General features: G+C 47.5%; 1 protein-coding gene across 1 annotated transcript in view; it reads right to left on the bottom strand.

Annotated features, from left to right (window-relative positions):
* Nucleotides 1-23,186, bottom strand: part of IGF2R (insulin like growth factor 2 receptor) — a 122,968-nt gene that overhangs the window by 30,387 nt on the left and 69,395 nt on the right. Inside the window, exons 12-29 of the mRNA XM_064292987.1 lie at nt 22,786-22,926; nt 20,997-21,140; nt 19,373-19,510; nt 18,706-18,853; nt 17,973-18,150; nt 16,747-16,862; nt 16,099-16,267; nt 15,221-15,400; nt 11,925-12,026; nt 10,212-10,313; nt 7,424-7,619; nt 5,040-5,210; nt 4,566-4,709; nt 4,285-4,460; nt 2,855-2,942; nt 2,160-2,375; nt 1,297-1,427; nt 353-450 (exon numbers count right to left, since the gene is read on the bottom strand). Of these exons, the coding sequence (XP_064149057.1) occupies nt 353-450; nt 1,297-1,427; nt 2,160-2,375; nt 2,855-2,942; nt 4,285-4,460; nt 4,566-4,709; nt 5,040-5,210; nt 7,424-7,619; nt 10,212-10,313; nt 11,925-12,026; nt 15,221-15,400; nt 16,099-16,267; nt 16,747-16,862; nt 17,973-18,150; nt 18,706-18,853; nt 19,373-19,510; nt 20,997-21,140; nt 22,786-22,926 (2,638 nt within the window). The remainder of the gene's footprint in view (nt 1-352; nt 451-1,296; nt 1,428-2,159; nt 2,376-2,854; nt 2,943-4,284; nt 4,461-4,565; nt 4,710-5,039; nt 5,211-7,423; nt 7,620-10,211; nt 10,314-11,924; nt 12,027-15,220; nt 15,401-16,098; nt 16,268-16,746; nt 16,863-17,972; nt 18,151-18,705; nt 18,854-19,372; nt 19,511-20,996; nt 21,141-22,785; nt 22,927-23,186) is intronic.

The following is a 23,186-nucleotide window of genomic DNA, read 5'->3' as shown; positions in this document are numbered from 1 at the left end:
AAGGAATCCAGCCTTCATCTCTGTATCCCCCACAGACAAGTATCTGAGGGAGCAGCGGCGGGCAGGCGAGCCCCTGGCCCACCCTGCTCCATTAATACTCTGAATCACGCAAGCTTTGCCTTTCCTGTTTCGGCTCCTATCACCCCCCACCCATACACATCTTGATGCAGGCTATCTTAGAATCTCAAGGCTGTGAAGGATTTAGGAGCTAAGGTAATCCAACTCCTCGTTCAAATCTTAAGGAGCCGAAGCCAAGAGAAATTAACTGACGAATCTAACCCCATGCCACCCAGACCGTTAACTATTAAAGTAGAATCAGGTGTAGTTAGCCTGACCATACAAATCAACTTACTTGAACGAGCACTCGGTCATTTCAAAGGGAGGGCAGGCATACTGTGTGCGCCACTCAAACAGGTAGGAGCAATCTGAAGTCTCCTTTAGAAACACTGGCTGCAACAGTTAACAGACAGAGATGCATCAAATGGGGAGCAAAACTTCAGTGAACTCCAGGGTATACACCCAAGAGGCTTGAAAGCAAGAACTCAGACACATACAGGTACACCAATATTTACTGCAGCAGTATTCACAACAGCCAAATGGTGGCAATGACCCAAGTGTCCATCGATGGACGAACGGTTTAACAAAGCGTGGTAGGTGTGTACAACAGAATATCACTCAGCCAGAAAGAGAAAAAAGTGCTGATACATGCTACGACACGGGTGATGAACCTTGAAAACATGATGCTGAGTGAAATAAGTCAGGCACAAAAGGACAAATATCATATGGTCCCACTTTCAGGAAGTATCTAGAAGAGGCAAATGCATAGAGGCAAAAGTTTGTTAGTGGTTACCAAGGACGGGGGCAGAAGAGAATGGGATAGGAGTGATTGCTTATGGGGTAGTGAGTTTCAGTTTGGGGTGATGAAAACGTTTTGGAAACAGACAGTGCTGATGTGTGCACAGCACGGTGGAGGTAATTAATGCCAGTGAATTGTACACTTAAAAATGACAACAATGGCAAACATTTGGTAATACAGCTTACCACAAATAAAATAAAAAACGCCAGTTAGTTGACACTTTGTTTTAAGGATGAAGACAGTAAGAAATGTTTCATTAAAATCTATGTAAATTGATGAACGTTTCAATGTACTTTCTGTAAATACTGCCTTTTAAACTAAGTTAACGAGAAGGTTTTTGTAAAATTTAAGAGCAACCTGTTTCATAAAGACCACACCAGTAAGAGAGAAGCCACCACCCCAAGGAGAAGGCGCCCCTGGGTGCCGTGGCACATGCTAACCTTCTGGGTGCCGCGGTCACAATAGAAAAAGATGGTTGTAGAGCGTTGATACACGTTATGGCAAATTTCCCCACCGGTGTAGTTAATTTTTAATAATCCATTTTCGTATGTCACTTTCTGAGTAAGGAGACCTGTTCAAGAAGAAGCAAGCAAATTAAACAAGGTTCCGCTCAAGAAGTCCCCAGGTTGCCAGGCTTATCACAGCAGGCATGGTGAGCCACATAGCCTGAGGAAAAATTTAGAGGGCACAGTGCCCCCAACTGCTGGCACTGGACAGCCCACCCCTGGTTATGCTAAATTGTAGAATAAAAACACCCTCCGCTCTCCCAAGGCTGCCCATTACAGACGGACCACGGGCACAATGCAGACACTCAACAGCCTGCTGAGCAGGAGGAGGGCAGTTCCTTCACACGGCTTCCCAGGTGTTCACCGCATCGGGGATCTCAACTTCATTTTTAGGAGGTCTTAACCTTATTATCACTGTCCAGCTGCTTGGGCTGCACTCATAACCAATAGCCGGCCATGTCGTTTCACACTGAAACCCCTGTTCGAAATTTGCCCCCTTTGACTCAACTCTAGGTAACGCTACCCATTACTGACTTTTACCATATGTCTCAATATGGTACTCCAAAAAAGAAAAATGATCTTAGAGTCAGTGACCCGTATTGCTAAATAAGGATGGAGTATACACACCCTGACAACACTCTCAGTATGTATTCTGGTTCAGAAAAGCAACTCAAATCAGAAACATTAAGATGCTGTTCCACTAGAATACAGCAGCCATTCTTCGTACTCAGGAAGACATACTCTTCAGCCTGACATCTTAAGTTCTCATAACACGAGCAGAATAAAAAACGTGGTACCTGCTACTTTTTGAAAGCCCTGGGGTCCCTGCTTTTCCTGACAGGACGAGACCACCTGGGACCTGTCTTGAGTTGGACAGACATCTGAGGAGAGCTTTCCACAGACCCGGAGGTGGTAGGTGTACTCGCCAGCACTCACGACCGTGTCATTCAGGCCCAGAGGCTTCAGGTCATACACATTGCCATGCCTGGGGTCCTTCACCTTGCAGTCATCTCCTTCAACATCACAAAGAAAACAGAGGGCAGGAGCAATTACAGTCACACTTTGCAGGACATTTCAGTTTTCAATCAGGTAAGTATGGCCTTAAAATACTGAAAACAAGTATTAAGAGGCCACTTCCACATTATTTTATTTCATCCACATATAATACAAATTGCTTGACAAGCAGCTTTCTAGAAAAGCCTGGGACACAGGACAAAGATCTGCTTTATGGAACAAAGCAACAGAGAACCCCACACATCTGTGTTTCCAAGTCATCAATACAGGCACGTGAGGAACACTGCCCTGGTAAGATCAGCAATTCAGCTTGAGTGAAAGAAACACATGGATAGGAAATTATCCACCCACTGATGAAGCTTTGTGATCACCCACGCGGCCATGGCTACAAGGTTTCCCATCTAAACCAGGATTTAGAGTGTCTGCTGCAGCACACATCATTTACAATGACTGGTAAAGACCAGGATAGCTGGCTTACCTTCTACCCGGACGATGGGGCAGGCCTCTACCGTTCTCCAGACAAACACATACTCACAGTCATCCAAAAGCTGAAACATTGGTGATCCCTGGAAAACAAACCAAAAGCTTATTTTCCATTCACAAGAAATCAATCAGCCAAATGATAGCCACAAATAATACTCAATTGTTAGCCTCTAGGAGCAAAATATTGTTGCTGTTAGCAACCATGGAGTTGGGTCCTAACTCATGGTTACCCCACGCACGATGGGGCCCCACGCACAATGGGGCCCCACGCACAATGGGGCCCCACACACAACGGGGCCCCACACACAAAGAGACTCATGTCCAAGGGGACCCAGGCACAATGGGACCCCTGCACAACGGGACCCTCCACACACAAGGGGACCCATGCACAATGGGACCCCATGCACAAAAGGACCCCCTGCACAATGGGACCCCACACACAATGGAACAAAGTGCTGCCAGTCTTGCATTCTCCCCATGATCAGTTGCAGATCAGATCATTGTGACCCATAGGGTTTTCACTGGCTGATTTTTGGGAGTAGAGCACCGGGCCCTTCTTCCTAGTAGATCTTAGTCTGGAAGCTCCATTGAAACCTGTTCAGCATCATAGCAACACGCAAGCCTCCAATGACAGACGCATGGCGGTGGCACTTGAGGTGAACTAGCCAGGAATCGAACCTGGGTCTTCTATGTGGAAGGAGAGAATTTACCACTGAACCGCTAATGCAGATCTGGGGGAACTATAGTATATACTAAGGAGCCTTGTAGCACTATAGGATCCGTGGTGGCACAGTGGCTAAGTACCCAGTTGCTACCCAAAACTTCGGCGGATAGAACCGATCAGCTGCTCCATGGGAAATTGATATGGCAGTCTGCTTCCACAAAGATTTACAGCCTTGGAAACCCGATGCGGCAGTTCTACTCTCTCCTACAGGGTCGCTGTGAGTCAGAATTGACTTGATGGCAATGGGTTTTGGCAAAGGGTTTGGCTAAGTGCTGTTAGAGATAAAAACTGTAGAAGGTAAGTACATAATATAGAATAACACATAACCACTAAATAGCCCTGGTGGTACAGTGGTTAAGCACTCAGCTACTAATCGAAATTTTGGTGGTTTGAACCCAGCAGCTGTTCCACGGGAGAAAGACGTGCCAGTCTGTTCCCTGAAAAATCACAGCCTTGGAAATCCTACGGGGCAGTTCTATAGGGTCCTATAAGGTCACTATGAGTCGAACTCGATTCCACAGCAACGGGTTTGTTTTTTGTGTGCGTGTTAGTTTTTGGATAGTATACACTAATCAAATCCTATGGATGGCCTAACACATGAACAGATGAATTCTAAGTCAGGTGAAGACTCAGAGACTAACGGGAAATGGGAACTGGAACTCAACATGGACAAAATGCTCACTGCTGGTTTGAACACTTACCGACGTCTGAGCACATTCAAACATGATCCTGGTGGAGTAACGCTGGTTCCCACACTTGTCGCCATTGACATACACAATGCTCAGGGACCCGTTCCCTGCAGCTTGAGGACTAATCTGCACCACCCCCAGGTTCCAGCTATTGTCTTCCGATATTAAACAAGAGCCCACTGCGCTGCCTAAAAGAAGAGGAGAATTAGTCTAGGGGCACGGGAGAGGGGCAGATAGATCTAAATGCTCGAACAAACAGGAACAGACTTAAATAAAGACAAAGCGGAACACACCGTGGCATCCGGGAATAAAAGGGAGAGGATTGCAAACACTCAAGTAGAAGGTTCTCTTCTTCCCATCAGCTGAGGTGTCAACAGCAGTCCAAGGCTTCCTTATTTTGCTTAAGCCACTCAGATCGTATTCGTTTCCAGCAGGGTCTGAAACACAACGAGACACTGGCTAACCCTGCTTCCTTGAGGGGTCCTTCTTTTGTTTTCTTCCTCGTTCAGATGCTCTGACAGAGTATATTTTACTCCCCTGAGTGTTCCGTTGTTAAGCAGCACCTGATCCCAAAACATAGCTTTACACCATTACGTATCCTGATTCGCTTCAAAAGAAAACAGCACAACTCCATGCACTGTCCAAAGAGAACATGTAACATAAAAGTCATGCTGCCTATAAAGCAGCACAAACACGTCTCACACGTGCATACACGCCCGCCCTCTCACACCTGCCTAGTCCTTAACCCCTCGACTGCATGTCTGTACCAGTGACTTGGCAATCCACTGGAGAAGGCACGCAGGCCAAAGCTGTTTCAAACTCAAAGAACGTGTCACGGATCCCAAGCCCAGAGTCGATGTCTTGATGCAGGAATTTGAGTGCTCCTGGGTAAACATCGTCGTTACAAACAAAGCGGATGATGAAGGCATCAGCAGTACCTATGGAATGAGAGGCCAGACTTTAAAAACCGGAGCAGTAACCACAAATGCGGACCAGTAAGCAGAGTGCAGCAGCGAGAAGACTGCCACTAGGGAGAACATCACACAGTGGCCGTCTGAAACGATTCCATCAGAGTGGCCGTTCTGCTTCAAGAGATCTGATCTGAGCTACAGACTGGCCAAATTTATTTCCAACGGTGGCCTAAGATTACGATGGGCTTGTACTGTGAGCCTAATGTCTTGGCATTCTTACTATTCCAGAAACTACTCAAATATAACATTACTTTATCAATACGAACATTACAAAAGTATGCAACAATCACAGGTTTGTTCATCACAAACCAAAAACCAAATCCACTGCCATCGAGTCGACTCTGACTCATGGTGACCCCATGTGTTGCAGAGTGGAACTGCTCCACAGGGTTTTCTTGGCTTCCATAAGGCTTACAGCAGCAGATAGTCATGGCTTTCTCCCAAGGAGCCAGTGGGTGAATTCGAACTACCAACCTTTAGGTTAGAAATTGGGTGCAAACTGGTTGCACCACCAAAGACCTGTTTATTCACCCTTCTGTAAATGACTAACCCTCTACTGGCCCCGCTTTCTTCATCGCAAAATAGAAAGACAGTTGTTGGCAGAGCCAGCACCAGAATCCAGGAGACCTGGGTCCTAGCTCTGGCTCTGCCAACTAAGAAGCTCCCGGCTGTGCACAGGGCATGGCGGGAGCCCTTCTGGGCCCTCCTGACGTCACCTATGAAAGCAGGAGGTTGCTAAGCAGAAGGCCTTAGCAACACAGCACAGGAAGGACGATAAGCCTCACAGGGTCGGTGTAAAAATTAACCAGCAAGTGTATGTACAGCATTTTCACACAGCGGCTGGCACACAGTGATAACACCCGGCAGCTATTACCATCACCATGGTCACGAGAGACTCAGCCTTGATCTTGAAGTTTAACGATACAAAAAAAAAAAAAAATGGCGACTATATCTCTGCTGCATAGCACACTGCAGAAAAGAGTAGAAATTTTAACAAATTCAACACAGCAGGATTATGTTTATTACATAAAAATACAATGAAGACTGAAGAACAGGAGGAAGGAAAGAAATTCAGGACAACTTCTGTTCCCTTTGCCTGTCATTTCTCCTGTATCTAAGACATGAGATAAAAGCCAGCGTGAGCGAATCCCCATCAGAGGGGCACGTAGAGGGCCTGAGAGACGAGTGTGGGGCGGGAGGCAGAGGGGAGCAGTCAGTGATTCAGTGCCATCTCCCTCCAGTTACGAAACGACTTTTAAAAGACCCTCCATGGTCAAAACACAGAAACAAAAGGGTGGGTGAGCAAGGGTGTGTGAGAGAGCGTGAGAGTGGGCGTGAATGTGTGAGAGTGACATTGTGAGAGTGAGTGTGACAGTGTGAGTGTGAATGTGAGCGTGACTGTGTGTGTAAATGTGTGTGACTGTGTGTGACTGTGTGTGAACATGACTAATGTGAATGAGTGTGTAACTGAGAGTGTGATTGTGTGTGAATGTGAATGTGAGTGCATGAGTGTGAATATGTGTGACTATGTGACTGTGTGGGAGTGTGAATGTGTGAGTATGTGACTAAGTGTGTGAGAGTAAGCTCTAGATTCAGTTTTAGGGATAGTTTTAGGGTTAAGGGTTAGGTTTAAGGTTTAGTATATGTGTGTGTGTGAGAGACCCAGGGGCGGGGGCAGGGAGGTCCCTTTAAGAACACTCAGTAAAAAGGAACGCCTACTGCTGAGACTATGCCCCTGGACACACTGCTAACTCAGAACTGAGGCCCCTCCCAAAGCCCACCTCCCAGCTGAAGATTAGACAGGCCTGTAAAACAATACCACACGTGAGGAATGTGCTTCTTAGTTCCATCAAGTATGCGAGACCAAATGGGCAACACCTGCCCAAAAGCAAAGACGAGAAGTCAGGAAGGGACAGAAAAACCAGACAAATGGACACGAAGAACCGAGGGTAGAAAAGGAAAGGGGAAGAATGCTGACACGCTGAGGGAACTGCAATCAATGTCACAAAATAATCTGTATAAATTTTTTTAATGAAAAATTAATTTGCGCTATAAATTTTCACCTAAAACACAATTAAAAAAAAAAAAAGAACAGCCTACGTTCTGTACTCAGGAGGGCGTACCTGCAGAACAGAGCCAAAAGACACCCGGGCACGCAGGCGGCCTGGCTCAGCACTCACCTCCGGCTGCCGAGAGCGGTCCTTTGTAGGTCAGAGTTATGAAGCCCTCAGTGGACAGCTGGAGGCTCTTCTCACCTCCGACGGCCCTTTCAGGCTTTAGGTTCTTCAGATCTTCTGTCTGGGTTTCTGCCTCACAGCCAAAGGCTGGCTTCCCATCAACTGTCCCACAAGCCGGCATCTCTCCACAGATGTTCAACTACAGGTCAGACGACAAGAAAACACACACGCTAATCTAGACTGTGTACCTGACCACAGACAAAACCCCCAGCATCTCACAACCTCACTAGGCCAAACACGGGCTGTTTATTATTCCCTTTACCAGCTTCCCATGTTTGGGCAGTTAAATTAGTAAATGAGGCAAAAAAATCTGAGTCCAGACAAAAATATCCGTAAGTTGCCTCTAAGGCTCGGTACACATGGTTTTATCTGGACAGCCCTGTACATTAACATGATCTACAAAAACGTAAGCTACATTGTGTATAAGAATGTACCATATAAAAAAAAAAAAATACCAGAGGAAATACACTTAATTTTATAATATTTTTAATTATATTAGAGAAACTATATATAGTTGAGTCATACAATGTCCGTATATTTCTTAGAGATACTAACATCATTCCATTTAAAAATTGGTTAAGTTTACTGTAGCTGTGAAAATTAAGCCGAATGTGTTCCTTTGCACGAAGATACACAAAGACTCCTTTACGTTAGTTAAGTGCTAAGGGGCAACGTACGCAAAATTAAGGACCGGCTCCAGCCCTTGTTTCTCTAAAAGACTACTTAGGAAATGGCCAATGAAGACTAAGCCCACCCAAAAGGCTGTCGGCACGTGAGCATGTCCAGGAGCCCGTGGTCAGGGACCCACTGCATTCCCCCAAGCTCTGCGTCTGGGGCCCCGGAACCACAAATCGGAGAGGCCTAGACTGTGCTGTCATGCGTGGACACCAGTCATCTGGCCTGCCTCGCATCTCAGCTCCCCCTGTTGGGGTGTTCAGGCACCCTCAGGGATGTTTCACAGGGCTCATCAGTGGCACAGGTGAAGCACTGGTGCGCAGCCGTGGCAGCAGAGCCAGCAGGATGGGGTGACAGGTGGCACCATAGTCAGCTGCAGGCAGGGGTGGCCCCAGTAGACAGCTCTCTGGCAGCAGGCTGTCTGCACTCTGCCCCTGGTCCCAGATGCCCGTGCAATAAGTTCTCTACCTACCTTATCTAGAGTCAGTCTCTGCTGTCTGAAACCACGAGCCATGGTGGGAGTGTACCACCCTCTAATGCCCCTGTCAGTGCACAGAGCAGAGCCTCTCTGACCTCATCTGCTATCTCCTCCATGCCTGTATCCAGAATGTTCTCTAGCCTTCCTTTCACACGTGTATAGACAGCCAGGCTCTCACCCAAGAGGACTAGAATTAACTTTCTAACCTGGGGGCCATCACCACATGATGGAGGAAATTACTGAAAAAATTCGGAGAGAGGAGAGAGGAGCCCTGGTGGTGCACTGGTTAAGCACTCAGCTGCTAACCAAAAGGTCAGTGGTTTGAACCCACCAGCCATTTCATGGGAGAAAGATGTGACAGTCTGTTTCTCTTAAGATTTCAGCCTGGGAAACCCTGGGGCAGTTCTACGCTGTCCTATAAGGTCACTGAGTCAGAATCAGCTCAATGGCAATGGGTTTTGTTTGTTTGTTTGTTTGTTTTGGTTTTAGGGAGGAGTCAAAGTGCTGCTAAGTTACAAATTCTGTTCAGGTGTTGTCATGGACTCTAGCACAAACTGTATGCTCTTCTTCATACAGTAAACCTACAGGTTTCTTCTTCTGCATTCAACTTTTATAAGACATTTTCATCTCAACTTCTGTTTTCAAAGCTTACTGTCTTACTCCAATCTGATTTCGCTACAAGAATTCAAACAAATCCAAATATTTTCTAAAAGCTTTCTACCCTTCTCATGGGGCTTCGTTTAAAACAGAACATTAACTTGGAGCTTTGCCATCTTTTGTTCCTGGTATACCACTGCGGCTATCCTTGAAGGCAGCACTGTCAGAAGTTTCTAGAACACAACCATCCAGGTTATTTCCCTTTTATAGGGTAACAAAATTACTGTCTCCTCTAGACCAGGGATTCTCAATCTCCAGCCGGGAACAGCATCAGCGAGAGGGCTTGTTAAATCAGACCACTGCACCCACACCTGTGTTTCTGATTCAGGTGGTCTTTGGGGGAGAAGGGGCCTGATAATGTACATTTCTAACAAGGTCCCAGGTGATGCTGATACTGCTGGTTGGGGGCCACTGTGTTAGACATATAGCAACCAGGCCTTGGCAACAAAATTTTTAAATAATTAAAAACAGTTCCCATGGAGTCAATTCTGGCTCTTGACAACCCCATACGTGTCAAGGTAGCCACGGGGTTTCCAATGGCTGACTTTTTAGAAGTAGGTCACCAGGTCTTTCTTCCAAGGCACCTCTGCGTGGACTCGAACCTCTAACCTTTCAGTTAGCAGTAAGCATGTTAATCGCCTGCACCACACAGGGACTCCAGGCAACAGGAGAAGCTTCTTTTTGAAGAACAACAATCCTCACGTCTCAATGGCACCAGGGTGGTGGTGACCGTTTTATTTCATTTTCTCCTGAAATCTGGGTTCTCTCATCTCTTCCTAGGGACAACTGCATCACGGCGCCCTGGACAATTCCTGAGGACACCTGCCTCACCGTGAGGCCCGCAAGAAACATCAGCTGCGCGGACAGTGACATGCTCAACCCTCATTCTAAGCAGCAGGAGAGTCGTCATAGAGCCCTTACCACAAAGGTCTTCCCGATGCCCGAGGCCACATATCCTTGAGAACTATTGAGTGGGTTCAGGTTAAACACAAATCCACTGTTAGGATCCTTTATAGAGCAGGCCTGTGGGAAACATAAAGGGGAAAAAAGAGACACATTCATGCCAACGCCACAAGAACGTAATAAATATAAAGCACCTCCCAAAATGGCGCATATGTATTCCACAAAACTGTGTGCCGTTTATTTTAAAAGCAGCGTTTATCTTAGAAACACCTGTTAGGAATGTTCGTGTGTTTCTGGCAACACAGAGGGATTGAGGAACATAATGTTCAAGCCTCTGCGTCTTGGTATCTGGGGACTAAGAACACTAGTTGACAAAGTCCCTTCCCAGGTCTCCAGGGTGGCCCCGTGTGCTTGCAACAGCCTCTCTGACATGGCCCCTAAAGCACCCTAAGTGTGATGCTGGCCCGGAGACCTCAAATGTACCGAAAAGTTATCTGAGTATTCTGAAGAGTCAAATTGAGAAAAATGGTCAAACGAATAAAAGGAAACTTGATGTAATCAAAAGGATTCTATCAGAAAGATATATCAAAAAGAAGTCTGACACATAAAAACAGCTAACATCCACGGAATGTTTATTATGTGCCAGTTGATGGGCTAGAGGCTGACCACCCCTTATCTAATTAAATTTAATGACCATATTTACTTGAACAGGAAGGCTACTGCCAATCCCTGAGGAAAAAGTTAGGTGGGAACCATAAAGGAAACCTGATAAATTCAAAGCTAAAAAATTTCATGTTCGGTTTGCAGGGCAGTGACTCGAAGAACAATCGGGTGGCTGGCTCACAAACTGTTTCATGTCGACTTGTAGAGGACAAATACTTAACTTGCCCTTGAGGCTCCCACGCCTTCTTTCTGCCTGTCCACCAAATGCGGGGGCATGGGGTGGGGGGAGGTGAGCAGCAGCCACAGCCCCAGGAGGCAGTGGCTGTGGGTGACGTGCCTGACATCCTACACCATCCCCCAAACACAAGCATAGGACACCGTGCTGGAACATTCCTCTAGATAAGCCACATCCCTGCTGCAGTCTGCAGTCTGGTGGAGGTTTATGGAAGGGAGGGGACAAACAAGCAGGGCTTGCAAACAGCCAGCTCCCCTTAAGGGGTCGGAGGAAACTTCTCAGAGGAACTACTGCCACACTCTGCCCTTCACTGTGAACAAAGGTCAGCAACACCAACGAGTTGGTTTTTTTTTTTTTGTAACTTGGAAAGAGCACATCCCAAGGCCAGAAGCACTTGGCAAGCCCAGGGGACAGAGGGCAGTGTCACATGGCTGAGGGAGAAGGGGTCCAGGAGGCCTGGCTGGAAGCAGATCATTAGGAGCTTTGAACATCACAGTGAAGCAGGGCTTCACCCTTCAGGTGCAGCGCCCTGACCTACTGGAGGTGGTAGGGTGATGCAGGACCCATCAGACCCATTTTCCAGACCAAGAACTCTGCCGTGGACAGGGAACCCATGGAGGAAAGCAGGGTGGAGATGGAGGGGAGGACCCCAGAGTACTCAAGGGTAAACTGAGAGCAGGAGGTGGGTGTTGGAGAGCCTGGAGGCAGGCAGGGTGACCTCCAGACCCCTGGCGTCAAGGCAAAGGCAATGGTGATGTGGTGAGTTCAGAACAGGGGCCCCAGGGAGGGCACGGCAGCGCGGCTCAGTGAGGGGCCAGCTGTGGAACACGTACCTGGTCTGTGTCTGTGGTTATCCGGACAGGACAGGCAGCCTCCGTGTTCCACAGGAAAGTGACCACACACTCCCAACTGAGAGAAAATATGGGATGGGTGTTCTGGAAGATCAGAGGCAGGACAACAGTCAGTATAATAAAATGGAACCTGCCATAAGAAAAATACTAACCTGATCCATAAAAACACCTAAGATCTCCTGTTCATTAGGTGTCAGTCAACAGGGAGGTGTTGGACATGCATTATGGAATTCCAACATAATGTCCCATTATCCCTATGAAGGAGGTGTTATCTCTTATACCCAGACGTTAAGAAATTTACCTGTGGCCATACCAACAGAAAATGGTAGAACTGGGACCCAAAACTTGGTTTGATTCCAAGTCCATGCTTTTAGAAAACACTCTGTAACAAGAAGCCAGATGCCAGAGGGCAGAGTATGTGTCATTTCATTCGCGTAACCTCCACAACAGGCAAAACCGATGTGCTCGCAGAGATCAGCATAACGGCCAGCCTGGGACAGGGGCTGAGGGGGGACGGGAAGGGGCACAGGAGGGCTTCTGGGACCAGCTAATTTTCTGTTTCCGGTTATACCAAAACCAAAAAACCAAACCTAGTACTGTCAATTCTGACTCATGGCAGCCCCGTGTGCTACAGAGTAGAACTGCTCCAAGGGTTTTCTTGCCTGTAATCTTTACGGATTACAAAAAAAGATTACAGCCTAGGAAACCCAATGGGGTAGTTCCACTCTGTTGCATGGGGTCGCTATGAGTCAGCATTGACTCAATGACACCTAACAACAACACAACCACCAGAATATTTACGGAAGCAGATTATCCAGCCTTTCTTCTGTGGAGCTACCAGGTGGGTTCAAATCATCAACCTTTAGGTTAGCAGTCAATCACAAACTGCTTGTGCTACCCAGGCTCCTTTGGGCTCTACAGGTGTCTTCAATCTGTGAAAGTCGGCTCCAACTCACAGCGACTTCTACGCGTAACAGAAGGAAACACGGCCCAGCCCTGGGCCGTCTCCCCAATAGCTGGTGTGTCTGAGTACGGTGCTGTGGCTGTTATGTCAATCCATCTCAACTGAGTGTTTCCCTCGTCAACGACTTACAATTTGTGCAGTTTTCCGAGTGTGTGTTTCTACAGAAGTTCCCCACAACTATGCCACATGACTCTCCTGTAACAGCGCCCCCCCCCCCCGCCGTCATGGACAGCTGGCTCCCGGTCACAGCATTGGTCACGTACACTCAGAGGTGCATCAGCATTCCTCAGGTCCTATCTAGATGTGCTGACGAGAAGCTCAAGGCACTGAGATGTGAAGGACCCGCCCAGAGGTAAGGTGATGACCGACTTGGCCCCACCGGTCATCTGACCCAGAGCCCACACCTTCCCTGCCATGCTCCACTGAAGACCTGCATGTGCTTTCTCACCTGTAAGTCCCCACCTTGGCTTGGCCTAAGCTTCTCCCAGAGTGCAGTAAAACAAAAACACACCTGTTCTTTCCACCTCGCACCACAGGGGCAGAATTACATGAGCCTTAGGCTGGGAAGTTCTGGGACTTGCAGACTCTCTGTAATGTGGCAGTCAGGCTTGATGGCTCAGTGGTTATGTGCTCAGCTGCTAACTGAAAGGTCAGTGGTTTGTACCCACCAATTGCTCCATGGTAGAAAGACATGGCAGTCTGCTTCCGTAAAGATTACAGCCTTGGAAGCCCTATGGGACAGTTCTACTCTGTCCTATAGGGTCACTATGAGTCAACCGACTCAATGGCAACAGGGATTTGGGTTTGGTAGTGTGGCGTTCTCTAGTCACTCTGTGAGGACGTGCTGGGTCTGTGCTGTGTACCAGGCCCTGTGTACATGCTGAGGGATACAGTGATGATGTGAAATTACTCTGAAAACTAAGACACACCGTCAAATAAAGTCTCTTAAAAAAACTGATACACTAAAGGGGCAAAGAACTTACTGGAACTATCCAGTATCTGGGGCAGCAAGCAAGCAGAGAAGAGCAGATACAGGGAAAGGTTCTGAGGAGGGGCGGACATTAAGTGCCCAGGCGCAGTGACAGCGAGGATGGACAGGGGAGTTGGGCACGTGCCTGGGGAATCAAAGCCCCCAGGATTCCTTCCCAAGATCCTGAGAGGGAAATGGAAGCCCACGCTCAGGGCACACAAAGGATTGTGTGTTCATAACTTCATTCATGGGCCTCGTTTAGCCAGCTAACAATTCTATCCCTTCGTCGGGAGATCCTCTAGAATTCTCAAGAAACTACCCCTGGGATGAATGAATTAGCGTTCTGGCAAGCCACACATCTAACTTGAGGATCTTCAGGGCAACTGGAAAGAAGGTGACTTAAGGTCCACCGAACTGGATGGTGCAAACAGGTAACACACTCGACTTGCTAACCAAAAGGCTGGAGGTTTGAGTCCACACAGCAGTGCTCAGAAGAAAGGTCTGGTGATCTGTTTCCAAAGACCCAGCCACTGAAAACTCTGTGGAGCACAGCTCTGCCCTGATACACCTGGGGTCACCACAAGTCAGGGCCGGCTCAACAGTAAGTGGTTTTAGACTGGTGGGGTGCAGGAAACACATTTTCCTAGTCCATTTCAAGGAGGTTAGAGGACGCTGTAACAGATCTGGGCTTGTAAATACTTAAATAATAAACATGACTTCAGTCATGGTGTCACTCTGGATTTACCCAACAGTTTTGAAATTATTAAAAGATATGATCCAGTAAAAACATGTAACTCCAGGTGAAAAAGCAATTGGGGCTGTACACTACACCCCAACAGCATTTTTATTTGGAATTTTCTATTCTGTTCTCCCCTGGCCAAGGAACTCATGGCCAAAAGAAATTCAGCCACCTTCTCTGCTCCCTGACCTAATTTTTCATCCTTGTTTTGCAATTGTATTACACATCTGTCCTTCCCTGTTTGTCTGAGACGCATCAGCCCCACTGTCCTCACTGTTGAACTCTGGGATTGAGACACCAAACCATCAATCTGTACAACCTCAGGGAAATCTCAAGTCCACAGAAGACCAGACAGTGTCCGTCTCACACTGACACTCAAACCCAGCAGTGAAGGGTTTTAAAGGATGAGACTTCAGAGTCATAGCCACGGGAGCACCACCTGTGAGCTCCTTGCTCCTCCTGGTTACTGCACGTGCTGACCCTTAATAAGGCCACTGACCTCCTCTGCATCCCGAGATGGCTCACTTCTATTGAGACACGTCAGGGAGCTCAGTCAGTCAAGAGGCCCCAAAGCAACTCCAACCCAGGTGCCACACACCACATACCAGGCTGCCCGGGGAACAGATGAGGTGGATCCGCGTGGTGTAGGTGGTCAGCTGGCCATCGCTGGTCCTACAGGCCGAGCCATTCACATACTCAAGGAGGAGGCTGCCCCTGTCCTCAATCGAGGGACCCGCCCTCGCAATGCCCAAGTTGCTGATGGAGACAATCTCGGAAGAGGAGCCCTGAAAGCGAACATGTCTCGTTAGACTTTCCCTTGGAAGAGAAAAACAAGCGACTCCCTCGTTTTGATGGCACGGAGGTCACGGCCCCCATAAAGAAAACGTGTACGTGCACCTCTGCACGCAACAGGGCAGGGAATTCTGACCACTGGAATGTACTCTTCTACTTCCTTTAAAAGACTTCCAGGGTGCCCTTAATGTATGCCAGGAAAGGATGTTCCTGACAAGCTGTTTTAAGGAAGTCCATTTCCAGAGCAAATGTGCACCTTTAAGATCCACCACGCGTGACGATCACGAGGAAGCGTGGAACCCACTGAAAGGCGGGGTTTAGCTCAGTACCCAGGGAGTGTGGACGCTTGGACCAAGCCCCCCTCAGCTACTCACCCAAGCCCATATCCTCCCAGCTAGGCCAGAAGCAATAGCTTCAGGAAGCTGAATCACTCAAAAGACACCTTTTGAATTCAGCTTCCCCTGCCCTTTACTGTGATCAAAGGCCACCAACACCAGGACTTTATTTTTTTAGGTTTGGCCTGCATCTGCTGGGAGGAGATCGGCTTACACAGGTGGCCCCACGCACGCTCACGCCGAGGCCTCCACTCTAGCAGCGAGGCCAGCTTTGATCTGGGGGTCCTAAAATAGCCCCTCCACCCCCTCAGTCATGTGCCAAGGAGACCCATAGGACTCCGGGGAGGCAGACTCACTTGCTCACGCTTGTACTTCATCTCACACACGGAGGCAAAGCGGTCACAGCCTGACACCGGGTTCAGGGGCCGACAGACATTGAGGTAGTACTTCCTCCAGGTGGAACGCTCCCCGCCATTATCCATGGCGTACCAGTTTCCGCCCCGGCTGCCTCCAGATTTTGCTAGGCTATAATTCCAAAGCAAAATGCCTGCTTTTAAAGAGCTTACACATTCCAGTGTGATAATTTGTTTCTAGGTAGTTAGAGAAATGTGGACATATCAAGTGAAGCGTGACCAGCTTGCCATGATTGACACTCAGCATGATCACAACTGACCCTCACCGCAGGCCACGGGCCCTGAACTCTGTGCTGACAGTTTGGTTGCAAACAGTGATGTTAAAGGCCCCCCCCCCGCCCACCATGGGAAAGCTCACACCCACAGAACACCAAACAGTGCATGTCACACACTGATTTCCTAACAACCACCAGACCATCATTAGGACTTGTTCTGCTTTGAGCTCCCCATCTCGGCCCCGCGCCCCAGCACTAACATAACTCCCCATCATCAGCTCAGTCACACGATCACTAGCAGCATCTCCACCACCTCAGCCCCCATGCTGGACTCAACCTCAAGACCAAGCCAGTGGACCCCAAGGAAGCCCCTCACCTGGAGAGGTCGTACTGCTCCAGCGTGTAGGGGTCTGTCACTGCACACTCCAGGGGCTCCTCAGGGCAGGCGTAGCTGGTGTACCACCGGAAATTGTAAGTAGAGTTATCTTCTTCCTAACCGCACGCCAAGGAGGGAAATAGGAGAAGGGGTGGCAAAAAAAAAAAAAAAAAGGTAATATTACATAAAACCAGCACCTCAAAAGTGACAATGGCATTTTAAAAATAAAAACCACATCTCTCGTACATTTTAACATCAACAGGCAAACGGATTAACAAAAGGTGGTCTATCCACACAATGGAGGATCACTCAGCCATAAAGAGAAACAAGTCCTGATACATGCTATGACACGGACGAACCTGGAAGACAACATGCTGAGTGAAATAAGTAGGTCCCAACACAATAAATAGTGTATGATCCCACTTACATAAAATATCTAGAATAGGCCAATGCATAGAGACCAAAGTTTATCAGCAGTTATCAGGGACGGGGGAGGGGGGCGGGCGGGGCCGGGGGGAGTCATTGCTTCAGGAGTACTGAGTTATCTGTTAAGGGTGATGGAAAAATTTAAAGAGATAGTGGTGATGGTTGCAAAACACAGAGAATGTCAAGAACGCCACTGAACCATACACGTAAAAAGGGTTGAAAGAGCTAAACTGTGTTTGTTATATACGTTTTGCAAGAATTTTTTTTTTTTTAAGTTTGCTTTGCCCATTTTTTTTGCCCATCTCCTTTCATTTTATGAAAAGGAAGATTGCCCAGGAATAAATTAAGATGGAATTCCAGCCTCTGCTACGTGGGGCTGAGGGATGATTTTTTACGCTTGTACGTATTTTTGTACCCAAAACTAACAGGGTCGCAGGCTGCCACTGAGGTGTACGGCCCCCTGACTAACAGCTTAAAAAATGAACCATACTGCCCTTGTTCCCTGGAAGATCTGACAGGAACGATGAAATCAGACATGATGATTAGGCCAGGAAACCACACTCATTAATACTAGCTCTGCTTCTAAATAAAGCACCCAGGACAGGCTCGTGGACAAGTTTTTGGGGTGCTGGGGTGGGGGGCTATCTCAGTGAACCTCTGGAAAAACCACATCGCAGGTTAGGAAAGTCATGAGCCCTGTTGGTGATGCTGTTTGTGCCCTGCCTGTTGGAGATGAGCATTCTCTCTTCCTTTCCCTCCCCAGTGCATGCACGCACACGCACACACAGGACAATTCCTACCTGATATTCAGGGACACCTATACCAGCATCCCGATCACAAAGAAAAGTGATAAGTGTAGCTCTTGGTGTATGCTTTTCATTATTATAGGGTGTACCATCTTTGTAGTTCAACTGGATCATCCCATCATAATAAGAAAGTTTAGCATTACTCAGGCCCAGGTTCCAAGCCTTCTTGTCACTAAAAACAAATAAACAAATGTCTCTCAGAACAGATACAACTACCAGAAACACTCTGATGCTGCCATGTTCAGGGACTGGCCAATAGTCTAGAATTCCTGGATGCAGGGTGACGTACCACACGAGTCCCAGGTAAGGATTTCTAAGAGGGGCACCCTTGTGGGGCTGGGGCCTTAGAGGGCTCCCACTCCACCCCACCCCACTCACTGCGACCCAAATCCACTCTCGGCACTGCTGGCTGAAGATACAACTCACTCCATTTCAACTAGTACCACACAGAATGGAGAAACACGTGCATGAAAATCTATGTAACATCTGAGAAGCACAAGACACACAGAACTAAAGTACCACGTAAACCCACTCTTCCTCTCCAAGGAACGTGGCTTGCCCCTTCTCTGAAGCAAAACTCCGAGCACCCTCCGGTGTTTAGCCAGGTTTTCTCAGCATTTAAATCCTTACGTGATAATAGTAAGAGAGAACATACCCATTCCTGAGTAAAATATGTGTTAGCACAAAATACCTCAGAACAAATCCATGACTGGAAACAATTACTTGCCTTTTTGCGACCTGACATGCTCCAGAGTTTGACTCACAAGAGTCCACGGTCACAGAACCACACACGTTTATGTAAAAGTCATACTTCTCTGTTTCAACTTGATAGCTGCCATTTTTCTTTTTGAGAAGTGACAAATCAAAGGAAAACCCTAAGCAAGGACAAAAAGATCAAAGTATGTAAGGTCAGTCAGAACTCAGTCAACAAGGGTGACTTCATGCCAGCCCAGCAGCATCGGCATCGAGAGAGAGACATGCTTCCCAGGGACAAAGATAATCTTCCCCTCAGGCCACCAGAGCTGCGATGACTAACATTTTTTCTTGGACACGGATTCAACGCCACCAACCCCTTTTACTGTGTGAACTTAAATTCTCTGCGAAGTCTCTAATGGCCTTCTCATACAGTCTCCCTAGGATAGGTTTCTTGGCTAGAATTCAGGTGAAAAGCCTTTTCAAACATGGTTTATTTTCTTTTTTCCTCAGGTGTGTCATTCGGCAAACTTACCTTAACAGTGAATTTAGTCAATATTTTCAATATCGCCAACAAGCCCCAAATATCAGATTGTCAGATTATGGTCAAACAGTACTAAAATAATTTTAAAGGCGGTTCTCTCTAAAACATTAAAAAAAAAAAAAGGCAGCAGTTATAAGTGACGGGAGACAACACCCACCTGCCTGGGGATCAAAAACCGTACAGTTCTCACCCTCCGTCCTGGCCAACACGCAGGCAGCAGCCGTGTGCCACTCAAACTCATAGAAACAACCATTATCCCCAGAACTTCTCAGCACTGGAGCACTTTGTAAATCACCTGTCGATGGGGGAGAAGATCTATCACCAAATCCATTCCTGAAAATCTTCCCTTATTCTCACCGTTAAAAATGGCTTGGCAGAAACAAAACAAAACTACCACTGCCACAGAATTGATTCTGACTCATGGTGACCCCATATGTTACAGAGGAGACCTGCTCCATAGTTTTCTTGGCTGTAATCTCTACAGAAGCAGACCCCCAGGCCTTTCTTTCACAGCACTGCTGGGTGGGTTTGAATCGTCAACTTTTAGGTTAGTAGTTGAGCACAAACTGTTGGTTCCACCCCAAAAAACAAAAACTCACTGCCGTCGATTCTGACTCATAGTGACCCCATAGGGTTTCTAAGGCTGTAAATCTCTATAGAAGCTGACTGCCACATCTTTCTCCCATGGAACCTCTGGTGGTTTTGAACCACCAACCTTTCAGTTAGCAATTGATCGCTTTAACCATTGTGCCACCAGGGCTGTTTTGTTCCCCCAGAGACATTATTCTTACTCTGTTAAAAAGAAACTTGGCAGAAGTAGCAGGAAATTAGGTAAAACATACTGAATGTCAAAAGATGGTCAGTCATATTTTGACCTATCCCAAAACTGGGAACTTATCCAAAGGAATACATCAACGCGAAGTGGAGAGAGGCCACGGAAGAGCAGTTACCCACGCAGGAAACGTGCTATTATTCCAACAATCGTGGTGTTTAGAAATAACACAACCACATCTTACCAGTGAAGAGAAAACCAAACCAAACCAAACCCACTGCCATTGAGTCAGACTCAACCCTCTCAGAGTAGAACTGCCCCGTAGGGTTTCCAAGGCTGTTTAAATCTTTACAGAAGCAGCTGCCACATCTTTCTCCCACAGAGCAGCTGGTAGGTTCGGACCACCAGCCTCTTGGTTCACAGCCGAGCGCTTTAACCACTGTACCACCAGGCCTCCTCACCAACAAAGACATCCCCCCAAAATTACAAAAATAAATGTGGGCCATACGAGAGTACCCACAAAACTACTGCATCTTGAAGAACATAAAAATGTGTACATAGGTATTGATTTTGACTACAAAACAATGCACACCTCTACATAAAGATAAGTGAGGATGAACACTGTGTCTAAAGGGTGAGATTATCAGCAATGTTTTAAACTGATTTTTCCCACCCTCTCAAGGAAGTTAAGCAACTCGCAGAAAACGTTGTATCACAAGGCAGGGAAAGCCAGCTGACACTCACGGCTCCACTGGAAAATTACCACAAAACTCCCCCTGGGCAGCAGCCTAGGGCACCGCCCGTCGGGGGAGGTGACGCTGGTGGAGGAGAAAACCCCGATGACCCAGCTCCCACTACCAAGCGTTCCGGAGCCTCCAAAGCTCCGAGTTCCGCCTCCAACCTGGCCTTCCCAGTGACGTGAGGGAGGAAGAGAGGATGAAGGACAATGGCACTCCTCTGGCAAAAGCCATTCAAACATATCACCTTTTTTTTCTTCTTTAATTTTTACCTGGCTTGCACACAAGTGTGATGTTAGTTTTTATTTTCTTGCCATTACCACAATCATCACCATCTGAATAAGAGAGTTGAATGTTTCCTTCATCTTTTGTGGGAGAAGAAATAAATTTTCCCAGATTTTTACTTCCACTCTTATCTGGAAAAGAGAAAGGGGATGGGGGGGGGGCAGAAGACAGTTAAAAATAATCATGGCACAGATGAAAAAAAAAGTTGCTGTCGAGTCAACCCCAACTCACAGTGACCCCACGTGTGTCAGAGTAGAACTGTGCTTCCTAGGGTTTTCAGTGGCTGATTTTTTTGAAGTAGATCCTCAGGCCTTTCTTCTGAGGTGCCTCTGGGTGGACTTGAACTGCCAGCCTTTCAGTTGGTAGCCAAGCAGTTAATCGTTTGCACCACTCAGGGACTCAGACACAGATGAAGAGGCAACCAGAGTCAGCAGAAGCTCAGCCTGGGCACCATGACCCCTGCTCCGGCCCGCACAGGCAGGCCAGGATAAGAAGTGGGCTTTGCTTGAGTGACAGGCCTGGTGGGGGGGTAGCAGCCACGTGCAGGAGGGCTCCAAGGCCACCTCCAGGCTCTGAGAGCCATGAACAAGAAGCCCCGATCTCCATGGGCACGAGAGAAAGAAGAGGTGGCAAGCATTGCAGGGGCCTTGGCCACCCTGTGACTCGGGGGTGCTGTAGAAAGTACAGCCAAGGAATTACAGCAGCACCAGGAACAAAGCAAGAAGTGACCAAACCTGTTTAGCAGGCCAGGCCAGGGGGCCACTTAACACTCTGTCCAGTTGGCTTTACTTTAAAACAAAAAATCTGTCCAACAGTCTTTTTTAAGTAGGCTCCTGGACATGCTTTTAAAAAGACCACACGGCAACTTGCATAGTTAAGAGAGGTTTTCCATTACATCAAAGAGACCCCCACAATGGCTTCTGAAGACTAGGACTGTTCCTAAAATCTAACCCAGGTCCACAACCCTCACCTCACATGTGTCACAGGCGGTAACTACTCTCATCTCCAGGCATTTGCAAAGTAAGATTTAAATGACAAACAGCTACGGTGCTGAATCTCTGTTTTAAATTGAGAAGTCTCTACCTGACAGGTTCACAATTACAGCTGAACAATTACAACTAAACAAAAGGAATCCAAGAAGTACCCTCCTACCAAGGCTATGAGATAACATTTTCCTTATCGTAACAGTTGAACAAGTCCAGGCAGTTAGTGTCGCAGTTAGTATCGTTTTTGTTGTTAGCTCATCAAGTCAATTCCAACTCATGGCGGCCCCAAGTCATGGCAACCCCACGTGTGCGGTGTAGAACTGCTCCCCAGGGTTTTCGAGGCAGTGACTTTTTGGAAGCAGATCACCAGGCCTGTCTTCCCAGGCGCCACAAGGTGAGTTCAAACCACTAGCTTTTCACCTGGTAGTCGAGTGCTTAACCATTTGCGGCACCCAGGAACACACTACGAAATCAAAATCACTTTTACACAAGGACTAGCAATGTCATTCTTCAGGTTACAAAATGGACAGATAATCAAATACTTCCCAACGTGCTTCTCCATGTTACCAGTTACAAGCTGGCTTTAGCAACGTCAGGCTTTCCGGATAATCAAAGTTCTACATTTTTCAGAGTGTATCATGCAGTTTCCTACAATTGGGTCATTAAATTTTTTTCTTCACCGTCCTTCATATTTTGAACCCAGAAAGAGGAGGCTTAGATATGCCTCAGGATGATTTTGTAATTCACTCCAGGCTGGGTGCAGCTGAGTGTCCCCCTCAGCCCCACTCACCCACGGCACACACGGCCGCGTCCTCGGGGCAGCCTCTGGCCTGGCCCTTCTGTAGCACTCGGTGACAGATGTTAATGAAAAAATGCTTCTTTTCCACATCTGCCTGGCTGCCATCCACAGCTTCCCAGTTCTGTTCCCGTTCTGTAACGGAAAAAAGTGTTTTAGCGAAAGGCCACGATTATTCCTCTGTGAATCGCATCATACATGGTGAGGAAGCCAAAGGAAAGGGGCCCAGAGCTCGTGAAGCATTTGGTCCCTGTCATGGGCTGAACTCTGTCCCCAAAACAGTTATGTTGGAGTCCTCACCCCTGCGCCTGTGAATGCGACCTTGTTTGGAGAAACGGGTCCTTCTTTGAAGATATTATCAGTTAAGCCATACCAGAGTGGGGTGAGTCCCAGCC

This window comes from Loxodonta africana, chromosome 1 (genome assembly GCF_030014295.1).
Source record: "Loxodonta africana isolate mLoxAfr1 chromosome 1, mLoxAfr1.hap2, whole genome shotgun sequence".
Taxonomy (NCBI): domain Eukaryota; kingdom Metazoa; phylum Chordata; class Mammalia; order Proboscidea; family Elephantidae; genus Loxodonta; species Loxodonta africana.
The sequence above is the reverse complement of the archived record's forward strand: the minus strand, read 5'-3'. Positions and strand labels throughout refer to the sequence as shown.